This window comes from Gracilinanus agilis, chromosome 3 (assembly GCF_016433145.1).
Source record: "Gracilinanus agilis isolate LMUSP501 chromosome 3, AgileGrace, whole genome shotgun sequence".
NCBI classification, from domain to species: Eukaryota; Metazoa; Chordata; class Mammalia; order Didelphimorphia; family Didelphidae; genus Gracilinanus; species Gracilinanus agilis.
The window spans coordinates 417,101,636-417,128,046 of NC_058132.1; the positions used below are offsets into that span (position 1 = coordinate 417,101,636).

General features: G+C 34.9%; 1 protein-coding gene across 1 annotated transcript in view; it reads left to right on the forward strand.

Annotated features, from left to right (window-relative positions):
- The window catches only part of HLCS (holocarboxylase synthetase), a 133,999-nt gene that overhangs the window by 40,437 nt on the left and 67,151 nt on the right, over positions 1–26,411 (forward strand). The window contains exon 6 of the mRNA XM_044670267.1: positions 9,119–9,390. Coding sequence (XP_044526202.1) covers positions 9,119–9,390 — 272 coding nt within the window. The remainder of the gene's footprint in view (positions 1–9,118; positions 9,391–26,411) is intronic.

Sequence of the window (26,411 nt, forward strand, 5' to 3'; positions counted from 1 at the left end):
GTTTGTTTTCTCTCTTTTTTTCTTTTTTTTTGAATCTACAATAGAAAAACTTAATGCATATTACTGAGTCTTAGAATTTATAAACTCCCATTTTCAGTCCTATCAAAATAACTAGACTGTTACCAAGTTTTTAACTTCCTTACCATTGTGGTCCTTTCAGATCTAGTGTAAAATTGATATATGGAAGTTTAATTATATACATAGAAATGCATTTTAGAGATATTGGTTCACAAAACACTTAGCTAGATTATCATTACTGTTACTAGCCACTCTGGCAGCCTATGTGGTTAGAGATCATTTAAATTTTGATTTCTTCACTAGTGCTAACAAAATCACCATGAAACTTTCTTCCTTTTCTCCTGTACTGTGCTATGTATATGGAAACCACTAGAGGTTGCTAGATAGCAGGCCAGCAGTTTGCCTTCAACATGCCATGGCTATGCTGAGAAATTTATAGTCTAATGTTGGTGTGCTGTACTCAAGGAAAGGTAGCAGTATAAGAACTTTATGAGAAAGCTGGGTCTTAGTTTCATCACCTATTTAGGGGAATATTTCTAATATGCATATTTGAATTAAAAAACTGCCACAAAAAAGACCCATGTAGTTTTTTTTTAAATTATTTTTTCATTATAAAGAAGAATTTAACCCAATAGGGGCAGGTAGGTGGCATAGTAGATAGAATGATGGTCTTGAGGTCAGGGAGTAAGGACATTAGAACAGCAAATGGTAATATGAATTAAGGAAACCATACTGACTCCATCTTGTGACTCAATTCTGGACCTAACTCAATTCCCTTTCCATTCATTTATGGGCTTAGTCACTTTATTCAGTTGTGGAAATTGTGAGAAAACCTTTTTTGCATTGTTTGACCTAGACTTGTGTGGCTGGGAGGCCCTTACTTAGGTTATGTTGATCCCCAGTGAGACTTGAGATTAATGTAGAGTTTTCTCACAATTATACCTCTTGAGCAACCCAAATAACTTATCTGAAAACTGGCCTCATACCGGTTAGTTGACTATTGTTTCCATGTTTCTTTGATTGAATACAGGCTCTTAGGGGAAGGGGGAGAGTGGAACACCTCTAAATTCAGGGAATTACACCTGTTAACTCTTTTCCTCTCAATTTGGAAAGTCCCTAATCTTTCCTCCAAATTATGTCAGATGACATAATTTGTTAATTGTTAATTGTTTGCTTTTTAATTGTTATTTGATTAAGGCATAACATTTTTGTTCCTCTGTATTTGGGGAGGGGGGGTCTTGTGCCAAAGCTGAGGAAGGCCACTGATCCCAATTTGTTATGCACCTGGCATCTATTACTTAATAAATTGACATTCTATAAAAGTTCAAACCTTTGTTTCCTCAGTAATTTCACTGTTCATCTGACACAGAAGACCCAAGTTTGAATCCTGTCCCAGACATTTATTAGCAATATGACCCTGATTAAGTCACCTAACCCCTCTTAGCGTCAGGTTCTTCATCTGTAAATTGAGGGCAATAGAGTTGTTAGGGAGATCAAATGAAATAACATATGTAAAATTCTTTGTAAACTTTCAAGCATTATATAAATGTAAATTATATAAATATTATTACCCTGAGCTTTAAAGGCTTTCCTCCCAAGGGAGTACAGTGCATAAAGTACGGAATTTGGAGGCAAACAACTTGGGTCCAAATTCTTCTTTGGTACTTATTTCCAGTGTGACTACGGGCAAGTCACTTATCCTTTCTAGGTATGTTTCTTCAACTCTTGCATAAGGGGTTTGAACTAGATGAATTTTGAGGTTCCTTTGAGCTCTAATTGGCATTTGTATGTTTATATTTTTTTACAATTTAAGGTGATTCAAAAGCTATTGGTAGGTGTAAGTAAGCTTCAGTATATTATGTACAAGGAATGGTGAATAGAGTTGAATATTCAGAAAAGAGCATGGGCCAGTCATGTAGCAGAAGTGAAAGGATTATATATGGGTAGCCATAGTCCTGTAGTTGGTTCCTGGAGGATATTAAAGACCTATAGGATAGGCTTCAGAGTGTTGGATAGCTCTTTCCTGGATATTTTATGGAAAGACATGGAAATAATTGTACTCAATAAAGAGACATAGGTGGATTGTGTTGCAAAAATTTTAAAATGAGAGTTTTCCTCTCCCAGAACCTCTAGAACAGGGCTCAGCTATAATAAATTTCTTACTAGGCTATTCTAAAAGTAGATCTTCAGTTAAATGGCTTCTTTAACTCAGTGGTTGGCAACCTTTTTGGCCATGAGAGCTATAAACACACCGCATTTTTTAAAAATGTAATTTCGTGAGAGCTGTACAGTGCTCACAGTGCGCGCTCCTGTAACAGTGCCTGAAAAAAAATTGACTTTATGGCTCCTGTAGAAAGAGCCATACCTGGCCCTCAAGAGCCATACCTGGCCCTCAAGAGCCATATATGGCTCGAGAGCCATACATTGCCGACCCCTGCTCTAGAATATAGGTAGCCCTTCTCAATCATGGCTTTCCCTGTCATGGTTTCGATATATCATGGGTCAGCATACAAAATTAAATGGGGATTCTTTGAGTTTTGCAGAAGATGCAAAAAAAAAGGCCAGCAGACAATACAGAAATACAGTTTAGAAACCCACTTTACTTAACGTTGACCTACATATATAGCCTATGACCAAACATTAAATGCCCCAATTTTTTTAAAGCCCTTCTCTTTTGACTTAGAATCAATATTGTGTATTGGTTCTAAGACAGAAGGAGCAGTAAGGGCTAGGCAGTGGGGAGTAAATGACTTGTCCTGGGCCACACAGTTAGGAAGTATCTGAGGCTAGATTTAAATTTTGAATGTCTTTAGCTCCTAATCCACTGAGCCACCCAGCTGTCCCCCCACCCTAATTTTATCAGGAGGTACAATAAACATAAAAGGATAGAAAAAAAATCAGACTTCTTCTCTGGTATGAAGGGAGGGCCGTAAAATTTCTACATGGATTTTCCTGGTCATGGGGGGGGGGTGTACTACAATGCTAACCCCTAAAATGTGGAAGGGACATCTGAAGTTTTGTCTTCTGTCTTTGGTACTCACTCTCATGATTTGCCTATCTTTCCAGACCCAAGGTTTCTCTCTGATTTTACATCTTCCAGCCTTCCAATGAAATCACTGTGGACTATGTTTTGTTAGAAATAGTGAGGTTGGGAAGTAGGAGAGAACAATAATAAGTCTTGCAAAAATAAATAAAAATTAAAAACACTCCTGCTAGTGACTTGCCTATAACTCATCCTTTTGATGTCTATGTCCTTCCAAAATGTTAAATGCAAAAATTAAGCTAATTCACTAATGGGGCAGTAGTAGGAGAGATGGTTTTTTAAAATCAAGTCTCCCTCCACATCTCTATTAGTGGCTTTTTTCTCCTCAGGTAATATGCATTTTAATTGTCTATCTGAGAGGTTTTGTTTTAGTGATAGGAATTTTATACTAAGCAGGAAATAGCAGATATATACCTTAGAAATTCCACTGTGGGAGATTTTTGGGGACAAGCAGAAGTATTATAACATTTCTAAAAGTGATGCTATATTGTCAGTCAGAAGTAAGGTTTTGGCCTATTAGAGGTATGATGTCTATAAAATCAACAACCATAATGCTGTATAATTATAATGACAAAATTTGACTCTGGAAAAAATGAGAAAATACATTTTCTTTCATTGGAGAAGTGCATTCAATTGGCATGCTGATTTTTAGACTTCTCTCCCTACCTCTTTTCCCATTATAATGATGGTATGTGGGAGAAAGCTACATTCAGAAAGAAAGAGTAACTTTTTGCAGGAAAGAATTTTGTTTCTAAGCATTTTGATTCAAGATCACTGACCTTTTAATTTATTGGTTATTTATACCTAATTTTTGATTTTCTTTCAGAAATCAATTTCAGAAATTGATTTTCTTTCTTGTAATTTTTAATCATCACATGAGCTTTAGATGATGATGAGACATTCAGGAGTTATTTAGAGATCTCTTTTTGGAACTAAGGGAAGAGGTCAAGAAGGCCAGAGTTAGAAACATATATGGAAGTTATCTGAATAAAAGTAATCATTGAAGTCCAAGGAGTAGCAAATTCACAGAGGGTGAGGATATAGGGAGAGAAGAAATGGCAGGGGTTAGAGGAGTTTTGATGAGAACAGAAGAGAGCAAGAGAAGTCAGACTGAGGAAAGACAGAAAAGTAATTTTAGTTATATAGAGTTGTAGAAGTTAGGGAGGGAAGTGTGTCCATTAAAAAGAAGACTAGTATCCGAAACCTAAAAGAATGGGGAGATTTCCTCTTTAGGCTACACTCTAGTTCTCCTCCTCGATGTTGCACCTCTTAATTCTGAAGTTTTGCTCCAGTCCTGGAATTCACATGTTGCAAATAACTTCTTCCCCTATAGCCTCTTCCTCTCTCATTGGATGACTCCTCCCAGAACCCCATTTATTGAGTGCCTAGGATGGCTATGTTTCATTCCTCTCCAGGTTTTATTCTGGACTTGCTCCTATGAGGGATGTGTTCTGTGCCCCTACCCCCAGCTCTCTTTTCACCTTCCCTTTATGTGTTGTCTCCCATGAGAATGTAAGTTCTTTGAGAGAATTTAATTTGTAGAGCTTTATGTATTTGTATTTACAGAATTTAGCACAGCGCCTGGTACATGATAAAATACTTGTTAAATTACTGTTGATTGATTAGTAGTGTCAAATGTAGACTGTTTTTTCAGATGGGAAGACCTGAGTATGTTTTAGTAAGTGGAAAATGATGATCCAGTAGGAAATGTAAGGATATAACTTGTAGCAGGGTCCTGAAAAGAACTGGATTCAGATTTTATTTGTAGAACCATATCTTTCAATGAGTTAGAAGGAAAAAAAGGAACAAATGGGTGATCGACTACACAGAGAAATTGTGAAATGAAGTGGGATTGAAGGAGCTTCATTCTCATTGGGAAATGATGTGTAAAGTTCCTGTGCTAAAAATTGTGGAGTAGGCGAGTAGAATGAAATTTAAGGACTAGGGAGACTAATATAGGCACTATGGGTGATTTTATCAGGAGTTGAGATCAATAAAAGGATTTTTGTGGAGCATTGGTGGCCTACCTGAGATTAAGTAGGATGAATTATGTTTTGCTAATAGAGCTAAGAAAAAAACCCTGGGAAAACACTTTTAATATAATTCATTGGGTCCATTGGTACAGATAAATCCATCTGCTACCTCTTTCATCTTTATTTCTCTGACAAGAACTGAGTGGGTAAGGTATTTGAGGGAGAACCATGTGTATATGGAAGTCCCTTCATATGCGAGCAGGAGATGGGGAGGAGAAAAAAGATTAAATGCCAATTATCAAAACTCATTGAGGAAGGAGGGAGAGTCACTTGTGTGTCTATAGACAGTAGCTACTAAAATTCTGATTAGGTGGTAAATATAAATAGTATGAACCTTAAAGGAAGAGAGTTTGAGTTCTGGAGAGAGGGGGAGAATCTGGAAGTGACAATGGGGAGAAAAGAATATTCCAACTTCCCCTTCTTGAGGAGAATAAGTGAAAGTACAGCCAGTACAAGAAAGGATAGCCAAAGAATGGTATCTTCAGGGAAGGAGATAAATTAGTTTTTAGATGGAAGGAGTAGGAGAGGAAAAGATTTAAGATGAAGGAAAGTTTGCTTATGAAACTGTTGATATCTGTTGATATCTGCATGATAGAACGGTTGGATGGAGTTAAAATACAATTTTGGTATGGGAGGGTTGAGGAATATGGGAATGAGGAATTCAATGATGTTGAATGAGGCTTGGATCTATGGGGTCAGTGAGATATCAAGGGTATGTCCCAGGATTGAGAGCATCATTGAGTGGAGAGCACTATTCCTTTCAAGAGTATGTGCAGCAGAATACAAGAGGTCTGAACTCTTTTTTTTGAATACTTCATTCATTTATTCATTCAGCCATTAATTAATTAAGACTATTTTCCCATGGTTACACAGTTCATGTTCTTTCCTTCCCTTTCAACCCTCCCCCCCCAATAGTTGATTCTCAATTCCACTGGGTTTTACATGTAGCATTGATCAACACATATTTCCATATTATTGATATTTACAAAGAGGTCTGAATTCTGAAGGGATGGTTGCTCTTCTTTTCACTGGAGAATCTCCATCATAGTTGGGAGATTGGGCTGGCAACGGGAGGTAGAAGTTGCCTTCTGTTGGTAGAGAGAAATGATTGCTATGAGAATATTTAAATAGCACAGCCCTCTCTAATAGTACTGGAAGTTTTGCTATGAAGTGTAGAGACTTCCCTTCAAGAAAAGGTCATGACTATTTTGTATCACATTTGGAAACTTCAGAAAATGTTGCTGTACCTAAGCAAACAAACAAACAAAAAAGTTGGAGAGGTATTTAAATGTCAGACTTATAACCATTTTATTTTTTATTCAAGAAGCAACAAGGATTTTGATTACCAAAAAGTCTAAAGATGTTTTGAATTTTCATTCCGTGATGTTTCTAAATCTGTGTCCATTGAATAGGAACAACAAAGGAAGAGGATTTGGCAGAACAGAAAAAATGATATATACTTAATATTCAGATTAAATACTTAAGGTTGATAACACATGACCTGTAACAATTTTGAGTGCAGCCCAAATGAGATTAAAATGAAATTGGGAAATATTTACCAAAAGACATAGATAATGCTGCATTTAAAAATTAGGTTAGTATGTAGTCTTGAGGGATCCTCCATGTTCTTTGATCTTTACTATATCATATTCTAATGGAATACTTGTATTGGGAATACTTAACATAACCTGAATTGAGAGAATTGTAGGAATCTTCAATGATGAAACTGTACTGTAGTACTCACCTGCGCAAAATCTCTCTGTCTCTCTGTCTCTCTGTCTCTCTGTCTCTCTGTCTCTCTGTCTCTCTGTCTCTCTCTTCCCCCCCGCCCCCCACTCCCTTAAGGCATGTTTAGTTAACATCATTAAAGCATATGGAAGCTTTAGATGGGTCTGCCTCTAGATATAGGTAATGGACTGGCCCTTTATCCTACCACGACTTCAGAGCAAGTTTTTTTTAGTTGTAACCCCATATTACAAAGTAATAAAATTGTGAGATTTTATTGGCAAAAATACTGAAGTGGTTTGCCATATTCTTCTCTAGTGGATTAAGGCAAACAGGATAACTGACTTACTAGGGTTACACAGCCAGTGTCTTAAGGAGTTCTAATGATGTCATGATATAGGGATCTTTTAGTTGACTTATTAGCTAGAACTATAAATATTACTATTTTTGGGAAAGTACATTACTTCCTACCCTCTCCATCACCAATACCACACACACTCTTGCCGCTGGCATTTTTATTTGCAAGTGTTCTGGTAAAGGTTAACATTGTGAGAGGACTTGCTCAATATTACTTCATTCTGAGTGACCTTTTTCTATTCTCTCCTTTAATCTCTCATAGCATTTTGTACCTCCCTTATATTCTCATTTGCCTAATTCTGTTCAACAATCCTCTAATTATCACTGTCTACTAAGGCTCAACAAAGGTCATTGTAACTGTCATGGAGAACATCTAGTAAAGACTTAAAAAAAAGGGGGGACTCTTGCTAATTAAGTCTTCTACTTGGTTTTGTCTTGAGATGACATTGTGCTCATTGTATCAAGCAGCAGAGGTAGGTCCCAGAGATCCATGATGACTCAAAAGAGATTGGACCTTTTGTATTTTTGTATTTTGATAGCCCATTGAATTAATCCATCAGTACTCAGATGTTAGATAAATACTTCTAAATGTAAGAGTGATGTTGCCTCAGAACTGAACTGGCAGAAGAAAGGGTTAATTTGCTATTTTGTACTTTTCATCATCTCAAGATGCGCTTTAATTCCAAACCCCATGTTTTTAACAGCAGTATTCTTCTATTACTGTTATTTATATGGTTGTACTATAGTTCAATTTCTAAAGAATCAAATGGCAGGTGGTCCTAAGGAAATGGACCAATTTGAAACTAGAGCATATTGCCACTGATCGCTTTTATCTGTTAGGAGTGGTATGAAAGTTATTAAGGACATGTATAATTAGGAGGTGTAGTACATAATAGCTGTTAAAAAATGACCTAAAGGAAATGCTTTACTGTATTAGGGAGTTCCTCTTTGGAGATTTTTGAAAGGTCGTGGACATAATGCATATGATTTAAAAAATATAAATAGTTAAAAATGACACTGGTTGGAGGTGATGCCCATTTCAGTGATTTTCAGAGATTCATGAATGTTTTGTCTAATTTTTGTTTGTCTACCTCCAGAGGGAGAACTGATAACTGTTAGAAACATATTAGAATAGAAACATGTTAGAATAGAAACATGTTAGAATAGAAACATGTTAGAATAGAAACATGTTAGAATAGAAACATGTTAGAATAGAAACATGTTTGTTAGAAGCATATTAGAATAGAAGCATATTAGAATAGAAGCATATTAGAATAGAAGCATATTAGAATAGAAACAGTATTTCTATTGCTGTGTATAATATTTTTTTGGTTCTCCTCTTTTCACTCTTCATAATTCACGATCTTATGCCACAACTTGTCTAGCCATTCCCCATTTGATAGACATCCCTTCAATTTCCAGTACTTTGCCACCATGAAGAGTTGTTTTAGAGTTTTAGAACATATAATTTCTTTTCCATTTTCCTTCATCACCTTGGGAAATAAATGTAATAATGGTATTTCTGGGTCAAAAGGCAGACTAATTTTATAACTATGGACATAATTCCACATTGCTCTCCAAAATGGTTGGATCAAATCACCGTTCTACCAACAGCATATTAGTGTCTCCATTTTTATATCCTTTCCAACATTTGTCATTTTGCCCTTTTGTCATTTTAGCTAATCCGATAAGTATGAGATAATATCTCTAATCAATGATTTAGAGCATTTTAAAAGTATAGTTATATATAGCTTTGATTTTGATTTCTTCATCCCAAAACTTAAACTATTTTAAAGCTTTTTAAGGAATTTTTGTTATTTTTGATAATGTTTTATATTATTTTTTAGTACTTAGTACAGACTCTCCTCACATAGTAGGTATTTAATAAATATTTGTTGAATTAAAATGATTTACACCTTTTAATTTCATCCTTTCAATACAGAAAACCCGAGTTTCCTTTATGCAATGGCTTGCAAGAAATGTGAATCCTGATGGAGTAATGACATTCAGCAAGTTGACCCTTAAATTTACTTCATCCTATAAACCAGAATTGGAAGTAACTCCATCTTATATGCCAGTTGTCACTGCAACAGAGGAATTTGCCTCAGAACATTTTAATCCAGAGATCTACCGAAAAAATTTGCAGACAAAGCAACTAGGAAAAATAGTTCTGTTTGCTGAAGTGACTTCAACCACAATGAATCTTCTGGATGGGTAAGATTTTTAAAAATAAATTTTATTCCAATAACAAATTTACTTCTAGGTTTTCCATTCTAGGTTTTCCAAGTTACATGATTCATGTTGTCTCCCTCCCCTCTAACACCCCCCCCCCCTTCTTGGAATTCCACTGGGTTATACATGCATTATCACTCAAAACACATTTCCATATTATTACTTTCTGTAAGAGAATAATCTTATAAAACCCAAACCCCAAATCATATACCCAAGTAAACAAGTGATAAATCATGTTTTCACCTGCATTTTTACTGCATATTTTAAAAAAAATATTTTTTCTCTGGAAATGGATAGCATTGGATGGGTAAGATTGTTGGAAAAGTTCATCAGAAAATCTGAATAAAGATTTCTGTAGTTAGTTCGATGTTGATTAGTACTTCCAGGTGAGTTAAAAAAATTTTGTAGAACAGGGAAAGAGATCCCCATTTTAGGAGGGTGTGTTAGTAATTGGAAAATTAAATGAGGCTTCAAAGTTTATATTTTTAAGAATTGATAGTTCTGGATCTGGTGACTTTAAATATTTATATAAATATTTATATATATTTAAAGAAAATATGTAAGTGGAGTTTACTCTTGGGGCTATTTTACTTTGAGATATTTTTCAGAAGTATTTAAAGTAGCACAGTAGCGTATCTAAGATGTTTAAGATAAAGGCAGAATTTTGCATTTTTAAAGATCTATTTTGTAGTATTTTTCTTTTTTATAACACTATGATTGTTTTTGGATATTTATTCAATTGCTTTCACTGCCAGGCTACTCCTCTTTTACCCTCTGTTTTGTGGTCTTTGTTTAGAGGCTAAAAATGTAAAATATGAAAAGAAATTCGTACACAATTAATCAGCAGAACTTGCTGCTGCATGATTATAAATGTTAGGGGTGTGTCTGGCTGAGATCAGTACCCTGTTCCTTCAGGTTCTAAATTGGGATGAAATCAGGCACTTATAGGTAATTTAACAGTTAAAAGGTTTACTTGGCCAAAGCATAGAAAGGCTATTCAGTAAGAATACACTTAACTTGGCTAAGTTAAAGCCCCTCTTATCTTTTTATGAAACTGGGACAAGTCAGCAGATCAGGATATTAACACAGTTTCAGTGTAGCTACCTAGTCTAAAAGGTTCCTACTTTGGGTGGCCTTTTTATGACCATATGTGATCACAAAGCCACTAAGTTAATTAAGGGAGATAAATATTTCAGACTTTCATTTTTAGGAAAAAAACTAATTTAAAACATGTATCAGGGACACCAGAAGGCAGCTATTGGTCCTATCACAATGAGCCATATAATTTAGTAGGCTTCAACTACAGTCGAATGGCAGCCTAGTATTTGGGCAGACCTCATCAACTTGCTGAAATAACATCTATACTTAGAAGACACTAGTGAACTATTTTGTGGTGATGTAAGAGAAGTACATTTGTGGACATTCTGAAAGTGGTTCACAGTGGCCTATATGGTACCCCGTTTTCTCATAGCCAGAAAGTGCCAGTTTCTTCAAAAGGGGCTGGGACTTTGTGCCTCCACTTTCTTTCCCCTTATTTTTTTTCTTAACTTTCTATGATCTGGCTTCCAAACTCATCATTCAACTGAAATTACTTTCTTCAGTTATCAATGATAACTTTCTTCAGTTATCAGTGCAGAATCCAATGGCCTTCTCGGCCCCCCCCCCCCCAATTTCCTGATCCTCTTCCTTTTTGACCTCTCTGCAGCCTTTGACATTTTCAACAACTCTTCTCCTTGATACTTTAGGTTTTTCATTTTTTTTTATTTGATCAGTTTCCTTTGCTGGATTTTCCTCCATGTGGTACCCTCTAAATATAGATAGATACCCTCTCAGGCTCTCTCTTAGATAATTTTCTCTTCTTGCTTTATACTGCAAATAATTCAGGCTTCCAGCCCAGGTGTTATCCAGATCCCTAACTCTTTTCCCTTTCCCCTTATCTAATCATTTGCTAAATCCTATCATTTTTGCCTTTGTAGCGCGCCCCCCCCCCTCTCAATTTTATTTTAATTTTTTTTAAACCCTTAACTTCTGTGTATTGGCTTTTTTTTGGTGGAAGAGTGTTAAGGGTGGGCAATGGGGGTCAAGTGGATTGTCCAGGGTCACACAGGTGGGAAGTATCTGAGGCTGGATTTGAACCTAGGACCTCTCGTCTCTAGGCCTGACTCTCAATACACTGAACTACCCAGCTGTCCCCTGTAGCATCTCTTATATATGTCCCTTCTTCTGACCCTTGTACCACCCTAATACAGGCCCTCATCACTCTAGCTGGTAATCTCCCCATTCCAGGCCTTCCTCCAATTCAGTTGATTTTTTTAAAATTTCTTTCCAAATTCTTACTAATGTAAGTGAATGAAAGGTGATGATTTACATATGTAAATCACTATCACTGACCTTGAGAATAATAGTCATATCAAAGCCTCTTCCCTATATCATTACAAAAAAATCTTCATGTGTATGGAAGCAGTAAGTAACTTAATTTTCCCCCTTATAATAATAATGAGAGATGAAGATTGCACTTGCAATTTAGTTGCACTACTAGTAATGCAGGTTGGTACCTTCTCTGCGGTTTATAGCCTTAGAATTCTATAGACACCTCTCAGTAAAGTGATTAGTAGAGCCCTACAGTGGATATGTGTCAGAGACCACCTCCATCCACTATGCTGTGTTGCCTGTTTTGATAATAATGTTTGTATCACTTAGTCAATCAATTAGTAAATATTTATTACATGCCTGTTAAGTTCCAGGCACTGTGCCAAGCACCAGAGATTCAAAATGAGGCAAAAAACTGTTCCTACCCTCGGATATTTCAATCTAATGGGGGGAAAAACATGCAAAATATATGCAAATAAAGCAAGCTATATATGTAAGTGAAAAAGTAATAGATTATGATTAGATAGGGGATTTTGGAATTCTTGAATGAATATGGAGGTGTTATGTTTGTGGTGAGATAATAAAATTGATTCTATTTTTATAATTAATTTTCTTTGTGATTGATTTTATTCTGCATTTTTTATGACTACCAAAGACCCTTTCTTTGTCTCAGAGTTGAGCAGTTTGTAGGTTCAGAAGTTCAGCCTTCCTCTCTGAGCAAGGTTGTCCCATAAATCACCTTAATTCAAAGAACTATATTATCTCTACACATCTTACTGCTTAGGCACAATTAAGGGAGACCTGTTATCTTACTAATGAGCTTTGCATACTCACTTACATTAAAAGAGGTCTGTTATTTCATTAATAAGTAAGATGCATATAGATTCCAGGAAATCTGTTGACTCTTTTCCACTAACAAGTGCTCAAGGATGCAGATGGGCTTCATAAATCAATCAGCATTTATTATTAATACGGAGAGATTGTTGCTTGTCCTGAATTCCACATTTCCTTCTAGACATATTGTTTCCCTATTTATGTTGCTGACTTTTAACCAATCATTGTTTTCCTCATTTTTGACAATTCTTCTAGTTTTTGGATGCTTCTCTTCTTATCTGTAAAAATGATTTGGCTGTCCTCACTTGAGGTCTTTTTTCCTACCTGAAGAGCTAAAATGATAGTCTTACTAATAAATTGAATATACTTGGAATGTTATGCCTCAGTTTATCTTAATTTTAGTCACAACTCTGGGTAATGACAAGATTAAAGGTATGACTGGCCATCTTTTTGTTCAGGTAGGGTATATCACTGGAAGTGAGTAGAATGAGGAAATAAATGGAGAGTCTTCCAGTATGAAGGCAGGAATTATAGGAGTAGGTAGGAAAGAAAAACTGAACTATTTACCAAACTCATAGAGGAAGGACAGGACATTGAGGAAGGGTGACTACCTGAGGGTCTGTAGATACAAGCGACTAGGATTTTATTTGAGTGGTAGATATGAGTAAACATGAAGGAAGAGAGATTACTGATGGCTGAAAATGACATTGGGGAGTAAGAAGCATTCCAATCCCCCACTTCAACCAGTGACTATAATGTATATATTGTGAGTATACATATACATCTTTCCAGTTCATATACACATTTGCACATATCTATGTATGTATAAGTAGAGTTAGGGGCAGCTGGGCTTAGTGAATTGAGAGCCAGGCCTAGAGATGGGAGGTCCTAGGTTCAAATTTGGCCTCAGACACTTCCTAATTGTGTGACCCTGGGCAAGTCATTTAACTCTCATTGCTTAGCCCTTACCACTCTTTAGCCTTAGAACCTATATATAGCATTGATTCTAAGGCAGAAAGTAAGGGTTGGGAAAAAAAAGTAGGGTTAAACAATTAAAAAAACAACCAAGAGCAGTAATAAGGATTGGGGTTTTTGGTTCTTTTTGGTAGGGGACTTGTCATTTTATCAGTGTAGACATCTAACATGTGAAGACATTACTAATTTCATATTAGACTGTTTTGCAACAAAATCTTAGAAAAAAACTTCCTGGAGCTTATGACTTGTTGGTGTCATAGACAGTATTTGAGCCTTGTGATTGCAAGGTACTTAATTTTAAAGTGTTTTTGGTAATTCTTTAACTATGTATGTAAGTTGTGTAGAGAGTTCCCATACCAGGATACTGTTGAAATTGCAAGATTGGTCTGGGAAAGGGGGCAGCTGGGTAGCTCAGTGGAGTGAGAGTCAGGCCTAGAGACAGGAGGTCCTGGGTTCAAACCAGCCTCAGCCACTTCCCAGCTGTGTGACCCTGGGCAGGTCACTTGACCCCCATTGCCCATCCTTACCAATCTTCCAATACACCGAAGTACAAGGGTTTTAAAAAAAAAAAGTGGTCTGGGAAAAAATTCTATTTAATTGATTTCATTTTTGAAACCTATAGGAAGACAGAAGAGCAGTAAGGGCCAGGCAATTGGGTTAAAGTGACTTACCCAGCTAGAAAATGTCAGATTTGAATCCAGTTCCTCATAACTACAGGTATGTAACTACTGAGCCACATAGCTGCCCTCTTCTAGTTGATTTTTTTACTTTTCTCTCCCTATGCTCCAAATTCTAATAATTCTATCTCTCTACTATATTGGATATCTATTTTCTTATCATTCTGATTGACATCAGGTCACCAGTCTCTTCTGTATAGCTTTGTCAAATGAGTCTCCCTCATCATGTAGAATTATAATTATATCATTCCACTAATCAGAAATATCAGCAACACATTTTTGAGGGAATTAATTTTTTTTCCTCCTTTCCTAAAAATCTTTGTTTAACTTATGATCCAGCTAAAGTTCTATGAAATTATTGAATGAAATATCTCATTTGATTTCATTTAATGGAAAGTCAACTCATTTTAGAGACATAAAAATTGTCTCTAAAAATAATAAAAATAAAAAAATAATAAAAAGATTTTTGTTGGAAGGAACTAGATTATAATTAAGCTTTGGGAAGATGGAATATTGAAAGAAATATGGGAGATGCTGAAGCCTAAAGCAAAATGATGTCATGGAATTTTTCCTTGGTGGGGAGAAGGAGGGAAGGAGAGGGAGAGAGTGTATCCACAATTTTTCTTGGTGCTCTGACCATATTCCATTGAAATTATATATGATACCTCCTTATCTGCTTATATATATTTTTTGTTTGCTTTCTTTTAAACATTTTGATCATGAGGTGGCTGATGAATATTGGTAAAATTAAATGGATTTATGTGCTATATAGTATGTTTAGTTTAATATCTATTTTGAGAAAATACAAATGGAATAATATTTCCATGTCTTCTGTACATATATTTTTGGAGAAGTCAAGATTCTTTTGATAGTAGATAAAAGCCATAGATAAGCAGGAGGGTTTAGCTAAGAGAGTAGGTTTACAAATTCTCAGTATAGCTTGAGGAATCTCTTTGGATTACTTTGTGAGTTTAAGTTGAATCTATAAGAAGACCAGAGTACCTGTTCTTAGTTCTGAGTCTGATTTAGAGGGAGAAGTAGAGGAGAGAGACACAGGGGGTTGGAGGGAGGAGGTGGGGAAGGAGGAAGGGAAATGGGAGTAATAGATATCATGTCAGATTTAGGATATAGTCCCAAATCTGCTACTAATTCATTTCATGGCATTGGCCAAGTCATTTTATTTCTTTTGGGCTTTGGTTTTGCCATTTTTGAAGTTTAATTATTGGACTAATGTTACTTCCAGCTGTAATGGCTGTTACGATAGTCTAAATTAGAATCTCCCCCTACCCCATCCATTAGAAACCAAAATTTAGTTTTATGATTCAATTGAGAATTTTTTCTTTTTGAAAAATGACATAATGGATTCTTTTATAAAATAATGTTAAGAGAATATTGTTTACCCTCACTACCTCCCTTCTGAGATGGAGGTGTGTATGCACGTGTGTGTGTGTGTAGTGGGGTGCTTAGAATGCCTGTATTTAATATTGATGGTATTTCTCTTTCATTTTTAGAGTGTAGGGTTAATGAGAGTTTAATTCAATAGCAAACCTTTGTCTTCTCTCCCCACCCCACCCCCCACCCCCCCAGCTACTTCCTTATTCTACAGGTTAAATAAACTCCATTCCAGTCTCTTCTCCCCCTGCCTTGTCCCCTCCAACCTTCCTCTTGGTTTCCCCCTTCCCTCCAAAGGGGAGGGGAAGATTGGAGCCCTTGAGAGGACAAGAAATTGGGCTGGAACTAATTTAATGGCTGAGTGACCTCACAGTAGATCCTAATAGGGTCTTTGTCTACATTTCCACCCTAGCTGGTAACATGCCAGTCAAGAGTCAAGCTAGAGAAACAGGTGGGAACTATTAGACCTGTCATAAAGTTTGAAAAATTGATTCAGGAGTTGAAGTGAATAGATTGAACTTGACAGTGTTGTCCTAAAGATTCTAAGACAAAATTCTGTAGTTTAATTTTAAATCCCTTGATTATTCATTAGCTTTCCAGATGGCATTTGTTGATATTTTGCCTTTATTAATGCCTATATTGTGTCATCATGCACTCTCAATTTTGTCTAAGGTAATGAAAAAATTATAAATATACCTGTATCTTAAATTAAGCAGATGTTAGTGAAATGATAATATAAAACAACTGAAAAAAGCTTACATGATTTACTCCAAAACAAAAATTTGAAAGCATAAAATTTAAGACACTTTTATTAAAAGGGAAAAAATATTTTGAAGAGTTTAGTTACAAAATGCTGCTTTCTATAAGTTATATCTTAATAAATCACAAAAAACAAACAACAGCTAAGTAAATAAAATCCAACTTTTAAAGATAACCATAAATTATATAGATATAAATTATGAATGTATAAATTACATAAAATACAAAGATAATTTAATTAAGTCATTTTAGCAGGCTTCCTACATTTCAGTAAGACTAATTTATTTGTTGCAACTAATTTATGTTAGTCTTTCATATGCTAGGATCCTATGGTGATTTAGTGAAGTCCATTTTTCACAGATGGCATAGTGGTAGACATATGAGCAATTCCAGGTTATTAGAGCCCATAGAAAAGTAGATATATATATTGTCTTACTTTTTTTTGATTGACCTCATATATGTCTAGCAGTGAAATCTTGGGTCAGAGTATATGGTATTATTTTTACTTTGTTTGCTTAATTCCAAATTACTATCCTGAGTGGCTGTACCTAATTCGCAGGTTTACCAAAAATTCAACCCCCTCCAATGTCATCTTTGTCAATTTGTAGGGTGGGGAATGGAACCTGAAGGTTGTTTTGATTTGCACATCTCTCATTTGTGACTTGAGCATTCTTTTATATTACTGTTAATAGTTTAAATAATATCATTTATCTATTGGGAAAAGCTTTTAATTTTTAATTATATATTTCTGTTAATTGGCTATCTTAGAAAACATCTCTCTTTTATCATTTGTAATCATCTCTGTCCCTTATTTTATTTTAGATTTTTTTAGGGAAATTTCCATGGTTACATGATTCCTGTTTTTACTTCCCCCCCCCATTTCCAACACGCATTTCCACTAGTTTTAACATGTGTGATCAGTCATTGCATTGGTGTGGTCATTTAGTGTCTGCCCCTTATTTATTGAAGAATTCATTTGGTTGTAAAAGGCATATTTCCTCCTCCTCCTCCTCCTTCTTCTTCTTCTTCATTTTCCTTCTTCTGTAATCTGATCTTTAATTGGATTCATTTTCTGCCTCTCTTAAATACATTGACTATGCCACCCTGGGCAACACGTACAGTCCCAGTGCTGTTAGAAACTCCAGAAGATTATAGATTGTGAGAAGGTGCTGACCTACACTGAATAGTTCCATATCTGAAAGTTTTTTGTGCTACTCAGATCTCAAATCCAGTCCTAATTGTAACCCTGTTATCTTTATTCAAACCATGTAGCTGTCTTGAATGTATCTTGATTGATATATGGTGTAAGATACTGATTTAAAATGTACTTTCTGCCAGATTTCCTTCTGATTTCCCTGTAAATCTTTTTCAAATAGGGACTTTTCCCCCTAGATAAGTTCCATTTTCAAATTTATTTAACACTGTGTTAAATTATTTCTGATTCTTAGTCTTTATCCAGTCTGATTTTTTTTTTTTTTTTTTTAGAAAGTAGTATCGGCTAGATTTCATGATTACTACTTTGAGGTATATGATATATTTGAATTTCTGTTACCTCTCATTATGATTGTCTTATTTTGTAAAGTATCTCTTTAGTATTTTATAGCAAAAGATCCGTATTTGTATTTGTATTTGCATGGCCCTGAAAGGGCAACTGAATGAGTAATGAATATCACTCCAATTTTATTTAATTCAGTTGTTCCTTTAGAATGATATTGTCATTTTGTATTTTGTATGTGATTAAGAATTTCTTTAGGGATTAATGTGTGTGTGTGTGTGTGTGTGTGTGTGTGTGTGTGTGTGTGTGTGTGTGTGTGTGTACCTACAGAGTACACTTTGAAGGATTGAATTCCAGATATCTTGGGTATTTTGGAGTAATTTGGAGTGTATATTCTATCTTATTTCCCGGATTTTGTTATATTCTATTGCATTTAAAAAAAATTTTTTTAAACCCTTAACTTCTGTGTATTGACTTATAGGTGGAAGAGTGGTAAGGGTAGGCAATGGGGGTCAAGTGAATTGCCCAGGGTCACACAGCTGGGAAGTGTCTGAGGCCGGATTTGAACCTAAGACCTCCCATCTCTAGGCTTGACTCTCAATCCATTGAGCTACCCAGCTGCCCCCCTCTATTGCATTTTTGTGAGTATACTCTATAACCTGGAAAGCCTATTGTTTCATTTAGTTTCTTTTCTGATTTTCTAGCATTTTCTAAATAGATGTTTCTATTGTTAGCATATGAAAATAGTTTTGTTTCTTTGCTTATTTTTGTCTTTGTTACCTTTCCTTTTTTTTTACCTGCTATTTCTATATTTTTAGAACTATGTCACAAAATAGTGGTGAGTGAAAAAATGGCATTTTACCTTTATTGTGAGGCCTTTTCTAATTATGTTTTTCCTAGTATTGACTTATATTTGCATTCTTAGCATAAATCTGACTTGATCTTAAAGATTTATTTCCTGATAGGATGTTATAGTATTTTTTATCAAGGATTTATTTAAAAATTTCCATTACTTACTAATGATATTCTACAGTTCACTTTCTTTGTTTAGACCTTTCCCTGGTTAGGTTCTAAGTCTACATTTATCTCTAAAGTGTTCAGTAGAGGGGCAGCTGAGTAGCTCATTGGATTGAGAGCTAAGCCTAGAAAAGGGAGGTTGTAGGTTCAAATGTGGCCATAGACACTTCCTAACTATGTGTGTTTAATCCCCATTCTCTAGCCCTTACTGCTCTGTTTTAGACCCAATAAATAGTATTGATTCTAAGGCAGAAGGTAAGGATTGGTTTAAATTTTAAGTGTATGGTAGAATGCTTTCTTTACCAATTTTTTTGAATCAGCTATTAATTTTTTTAAAATATAATTCTTTATGCAAGGACTGTTTTTCCTTTGCTATTTCAATTTTCTTTCTGAAATAGAATTATTTAATGCTTCTGCTTATTTTAATCATACTGTAAAGATAATGAAGAGATTTTGTGAAGGTCAAGCCAAGTAGCTGCTAGAATTAATAGTAATTTTTGTTCTAGTCTCTGATTTTATTGTATCTTAATTGTACAGTATGCCTTCGCCTTTTTTAAAAAAAATCTAGAATTAATTAATGTAAGTATGTATGTTTAAGGCAGAAGAATGGTAAGGGCTAGGCAATGGGGCTTATGGAACTTGCCCAGGGTCACACAGGTAGGAAGTGTCTGAGGCTAGATTTGAATCTAGGACCTCTCATCTCTAGGTCTGATTCTACTGAGCCATTTAGTTGCTCCCCTCCTCCCCACACCTTTGCTCTGTGTGTGTATGTATGTTTTAAGCCCTTTGGGCCAGGCAATTGGGGTTAAGTGACTTACCCAGAGTCAAATATCTAGGAAGTGTCTGAGGTCAGATTTGAATTCAGGATCTCATATCCAAACCTAGCTCTTTATGCACTGGACTTTAAATGTGGTTCTAATTCAGTGACTGAGGTTTTGTTTATTTTTCCATTTTTTCACTCTTTCATTTGATTGGATTTAGCTAAGAGTTTTGTATATTCCTTCATTTATGTCTCTATTTTTTCAAGCATTTATAAAAATCCTTCTCAATTATACCAAGTAAATATTTGATACAGCCCTGTTTTCTTCCCCACTCTCATAAGTTAACTTTTCCCCAAATTTTGAGGTTTTACTTAATTGTTGATTTATTTAGTTTATCTATTCCTGTCCTCCCCCCAAGACTGCCTCTTGTCATTGTTCTCTTGAAGTTTGTTTGTTTCTTTCTCTTTTGAAATTTCTCTATTTGGCATATAATAAGAGTTAATGAGAAAAGGGGAATATATTTAGTAGATATCTTCTGCCATCTTTTGTTTTTCTTAGTTAAGAATTTTTATTTACTGGTACAACACTTTCACATGTACCAGACAAATTCTGTTTCATTATTTGTACTATCAAAAAATGTTTTTAAAATTTTATTTTGAAAGATTATAACAAGCGTCTTTGCTTTTTGTTTCTGTTTATTACTTAAATGGAAAGTTTTTTTTCCCATTGTGAGTCTTTTAAAATACAACTTTTTGGATTTTTTGATTCAAAAATTCCAAAAAAATTCATTTTTTTCCTACAGTTAACTGTTTGAATCAATAGCTGATTTTTAAAAACCATTTATGTTGGATCTGGTCTGTGGTATGTTATCTTATGTTTAATCCTAATTACTCACTCTAGCTTCTACAAGTTAAAAAAATTCTTACTCATATAATTTTTTTCATGACCTTCTTTTAAAATTTTTTTAGATTTAGATTTAGCTAATCATTTCTAAAGATTTCCTCCATTCCTTGTAACCAAAAATTTAAAAAGAAAGAGGAAAAAAAAGACATTTTAACAAAACTAACCAGCACAACATTCAGGTCTGAAAATGTATCATGTGAGAGCCTTCCACCTCTGCAAAGGAGGGAACTGAATTTTCTCATCTGTTCTTTAAATCTGATCTTTTGAGTATAACTATATGCTCAGGTTTCATTTATATGCCAAATATCTTACTTGCAAATCTGTTTAGCTTCCCACAGAATTTGTTTTTTAAGAAAAATTTGAATGAAGCAATATAATAGATATCTAGGGGTCTGAAACAAGCCTAATGAAAATCTACCTACTATAAAACTCTTAAGCCCTCTTTTCATTCCATGTTTGGAAAATACAGAGATTAAGAAGACATTCCAGAATCACATAGTGAAAACATTTTAATTGAAGTGAAAGGACAGTAAATTGCTGTTATTGCCTTTTTATTAGGTTGATTGGACACTTTCTAAATTGAGATTAGCTGAATTTTCCTAGATGTTAATGATAACTGTGTGGTGGTTCCCCTACAAATGCCTGTTGTAATTTAAAATGTAAATTTTAAAAGAGTAAAGAAAAAAGAATTTATTGCCTTTTGCAAAATGATATGCATTTAATCATATATCAGTTAATCAGGCAATTATTTGCATTTCATCTCTCCCTGCTTTGTTTTATGAACTGACTGATGCAAATCTAAGGTGGATTTTTTCATAACCACCGAAATATTTCTGTAAATCAAATGATACTTTTGAAATAAAAATTAAATACTTCTATTTGAAATGGTTTTTAAAATAATTTACTTATCCAGCTAAACCCATGATCTGTTTTTTTATTTTATTTTTTATTAGGCATTTATTAATATTTGTTTTTAACCTGTTTACATACTTTATGCCCCTACTTTCCCCCTTCACCCCGCCCCCTCCCTCCCCCTCTCCTCCCACCCATGGCCAACGCACATTTCCACTGGTTGTAACATGTGTCCTTGTTCAGGGTCTATTTCCCATTCATGTCCGCCTCAGCCCATGCATTCAAGCAATTGTTTATCTTATATGTTTCCTCTCCTGCAGTCCTTCCTCTGAATGTGGATAGCATCTTTACCATAAATCCCTCAGAGCTGTCTTGTGTCATTGCAGTGCTGCTGGTACAGGAGCCCATTACATTTGATTTTGCCATAGTATATCAGTCTCTGTGTATAGAGTTCTTCTGGCTCTGCTCCTTTCGCTCTGCATCTGTTCCTAGAGGTCTCTCCAGTTCGCCTGGAACTCCTCCAGTTTATTATTCCTTTTAGCACAATAGTATTCCATCACCAGCATATACCACAGTTTGTTCAGCCATTCCCCAATTGAAGGACATACCCTCCTTTTCCAATTTGTTGCCACCACAAAAAGCACAGCTATAAATATTTTCGTACAAGTCTGTTTATCTATGATCTCTTTGGGGTACAAACCCAGCAATGGTATGGCTGGATCAAAGGGCAGGCATTCTTTTATAGCCCTTTGAGCATGATTCCAAATTGCCAGCCAGAATGGCTGGATCAGTTCACAGCTCCACCAGCAATGCATTAATGTCCCAATTTTGCCACATCCCCTCCAACATTCATTACTCTCCCCTTCTTTCATCTGCTAGGTGTGAGGTGATACCTCAGAGTTGTTTTGATTTGCATTTCTCTAATTATTAGAGATTTAGAACACTTTCTTATGTGCTTATTGATACTTTTGATTTCTTTACCTGAAAATTGCCTATTCATGTCTCTTGCCCATTTATCAATTGGGGAATGACTTGATTTTTTAATGCAATTGATTTAACCCATGATCTGTTTTAGTTACTTCGGATGGTGAATCATGTTCTATCTCTGCATGAGGGGTATTCTGTCACTTTAAGATCTAAAACCTTAAATTTTTTCTGCATTGCACAAGGAATCATTCATCATTTTCACTCCCCCCCCCCCCAACTCCCACAAGGATAATCAAATTAGCGTGCAGGAAAATAGTGAAGTCATACTTGGCAGTGAGTAACTTATTAATAGTTCAAACTTTTTTAGTGATGTGGGGAAAAGCAGGAGGGCAGAGGAGACAATGGAGAAATAGTACATATTTATTGGGTTCAAGTATGTTCTTCTCTCCTTTATACTGCAGTTTTTTTTCTTGGATTGTTAATATTTTGAAACAGCTAGATAATGTTTTTATACGTATTTCACAAAAATGAAACTTCATGATTACAGTGCAATAAGATTTTAATTTTATTAGGCATAAAGGTGCTGATTTAAGAGAAGGAGGACTTGACTTTAAGGCCCAGCTCTGTCATTTATCCCTTAGGTGACCTAGGCCAACTAATAACCTTTTTTGGTCTGTTTCATCATCTGTAAAGTGAGAAGACTAGATAATTCTAAGGGATCTTTCGAAATCATTATTAATCATTATTAGCATTATTGTAATCATTATTAAGATTGCTACTCCAGAGATCTAATACTGGTCCTCAATTAGAGAATAAGAGGAAATGCATGAGAGGGAAAATGAGAGAGACAGGCAGACACAGGAAGGAGAGAGAGACAGGCACAGATGAGACAAGAAAGGAGAGAGGGAGATGGAGCGGGAGGGAGAAAGAGAAAAAGAGAGGGGGGAAAGAACTAAATTTTCTTTTTTATTTTTTTGCTGCAAAGGAGTGTGTATTGAGAGACAAGAATCATTCCACTAAAGTGTTTTTAGTTACTTCAAAGTATGATTTTAGTTATTTAGTGCATTGGTTGTTTTGAAGATGGTGTAGTTCTGTTCTTTTTTTCCTTTTCTATCTCATCAATCTAATTAATATTCTAATGCATATCAAAAGTGTAAAGGAAGTACTTTCATTTGAAATGCAGGAAAAATATTGCAAAGTCATCAAGGATTTAAAAAAATTAATTTGTTATCTTTCTATTTTTATGTCATCTTCATTTCCAAATATATTACTTCCCTCATATATTCCCAGTGAGTCATCATTTATGTAGGGGCAACTGAGTAGCTTGGTGGATTGAGAACCAGGCCTAGAGACGGTAGGTCCTAGGTTCAAATCTGGCCTCAGACACTTCCCAGCTGTGTGACTCTGGGCAAGTCACTTGACCCCCATTGCCTAGTCCTTACCATTCTTCTGCCTTGGAGCCGTATTGTTTAATAAAATTAACATATCAACTCAGTCAAATGCTATATTTCATACTCATATTCTCTACCTCTGCAAAAAAAAGAGAAAGTTACATTATAGTTTTTATGAGTCTTCCATGCTTCTCTGAGTTCTTGATTATATTCATGTACTATAATTTGGTTAGCTGTTCCCTCATTCATGGAATCTACTTTGCTATCTAATATTGCTATTAGCATTTTTTTACCAAGGAGTTACTCCGTCTTTGTTGGCTTGTTCAAGGTCATATTTGAATTCAGGTCTTTTTGAAGCAAGTCCATTGTGCATTAGAGCAATTGTGTGTTGTGCCACTCGGGTGTCCAGCTACCTGGACATGATGCTGAGGACATGAGAGTCACTGGTAATCAACAAGCAAACTAAGATAGTATAGCAAGATATATCAATTATGTTTTAAAAATACATTTATATTTTTAGTCATCTTCAGTTATTGTATTACATAGTTGGGTTTTTTTACCCTAAGCTCTTTTTTTAAATTTAATTTTGAAAATATCAGCTACGTGGTATGTTATTTGTATATGTCTCAAGCACAAATAAAGTATGGTATAAATAAATCCTGATCAAGGTGAGTAATATTTTAAAGTAGTAGCACTACTTCATTCAATATTTGTGCATTATTAAATTTTAAATTTAAAGCTGTTATCCTAAATTTAGAGACATCTTTGTTATCATTAAAATTAATACATTTTTAAAAAGTCAAACTATTCATTGCAAACTGTAGTTTAGCTTTATATATAGATTTTGCTGATCACTTTCTGTTGAGCTATTATTTTAATGTCTAAGTTCAGGATAAATGTGGGTATTTAATAGGTTATCATTGATTTGATGTCTATTCCAAAAAAGTCATGACAAGGACTACTGAAGAACTGAAGAACAAATTGTAGAAATGATATTTAATTTTGTTAAAGATAAGGACAGTATTCCTTTGGGATATTTCGGGGATCAGTGAACCAGTAATACAACTAAAATTTTACAACTAAAATAATAAAAAATAAATAAAATAAATTAAAAAAAAATCAATAGTTATTGATTTTTAGGAATGAAAATAACCAATAAAGTAGATAAACTATTAGCTAACTTAAAGGAAGAAAGTTTTTGAAGTATTTGAATTGCCAATATGAAAAGTTAAAAAAAAAGGATAATTCATAACAAATGAAGAAAAACTTGAAACTTAGGTGATGTGATGTCCCTCAATTAGGAAATGACTATTAGAAATGATTTATGAGGTAAGTGACCTGTGTGATGCTGGGAAATCACATAACACCTATTTGCCTAGCCCTTACTGTTCTTCTGAAATATACTCAGTATCCGTTCTAAAATGGAAGGTAAAGATTTAAAAATAAGTAAATAAATAAATACAATGACCATACAGGATTCTCTGGGATAAATAATGAAACATGACAGGGTGGAAGATTTTAGTGTTGGTCCACTGACATCCAGTCTTTTGTCAGAAGACTAGCCTAACTAAACATATCATAGCCTGGCCACAAGGTGATGAAATATTGGCCATGAAAAATTTTAAAAACCACTTGTTAAATTGTTGTTAAATTGGAGTTGAAATCTTCTTTGGTGTAGAGGGCATTGATGAAATTACACATTTTAAAAGTGAAATAAATCTTTCCTAGAATATTTAATCTACATATCTGAGTATAGTATTCCACCAAGTTCTTTTCTTTGTTAGATGGAAGTAGGCATTTGAAAGAGGAGCCTAGTTGTAAAGACTAGTCCTAATAGAAAGGCAAACTCCTGGGTTTGTTCATCAGCTAGTTCATATTCAAATATGCTTTCATTTATCAGATAGCTTACAGCTGTTCTGCTTATCTTTACACAGATTTATTTTAGCATATAAAATTTTAATCTTTAGGCATAAGAAGGCAAAACATGTAAAACATGTCTTCATTTTGTCATATTCTCTGGAATCATGGTTTGTCACTGTGTTGGACAGATTTCCTACTTTTTTCAAAGCTGTTTGTCTTTACTATAGTTGTCATTGCTTCTGGTTCTGCTCATTTCACTTTGCATCATTCATACAAATCTCAGGTTTCCCTGAAACTATCTCTTCCATCATTTCTTTCAGTACAAAAGTAGTTAATCACATTTATATGCTTGTTTTTCTGTTTCCCAGTTGATGTGCAGCCTCTTAGATTAGTATTCTTTGCCACTTCAAAAAGAGCTATAAAACATTTTAGTATTTTTTAATTAATCTCTTTCTTTCTAATTTCCCTTTTTTCTCCTCTTTCACTCCTGTCTCCTAAAATGTATTTCAGTATGCAACTGTCTCATAAAGGTCTTAATTCCTACTACAGATTCTCCTGTGTGTGTGTATTCTTTTTTTGACTAGTCCAGATGAGAGTGGGGTTGAAGTGTCAGCTGTTTCCCACACCCTATTCTTGTTTTTATAGGTGTCTAATTTGCACACCCTAATTATGCAAGGAAATTTCCTTTAACCTTTCTTTTCCCACCTCTAAAGGTTTCCTTCATTCTATCTTTCTTCATTCTCTTTCCATTCTTTTCTTAGGATCTTCAAGATACAAAAACCACTGTGAG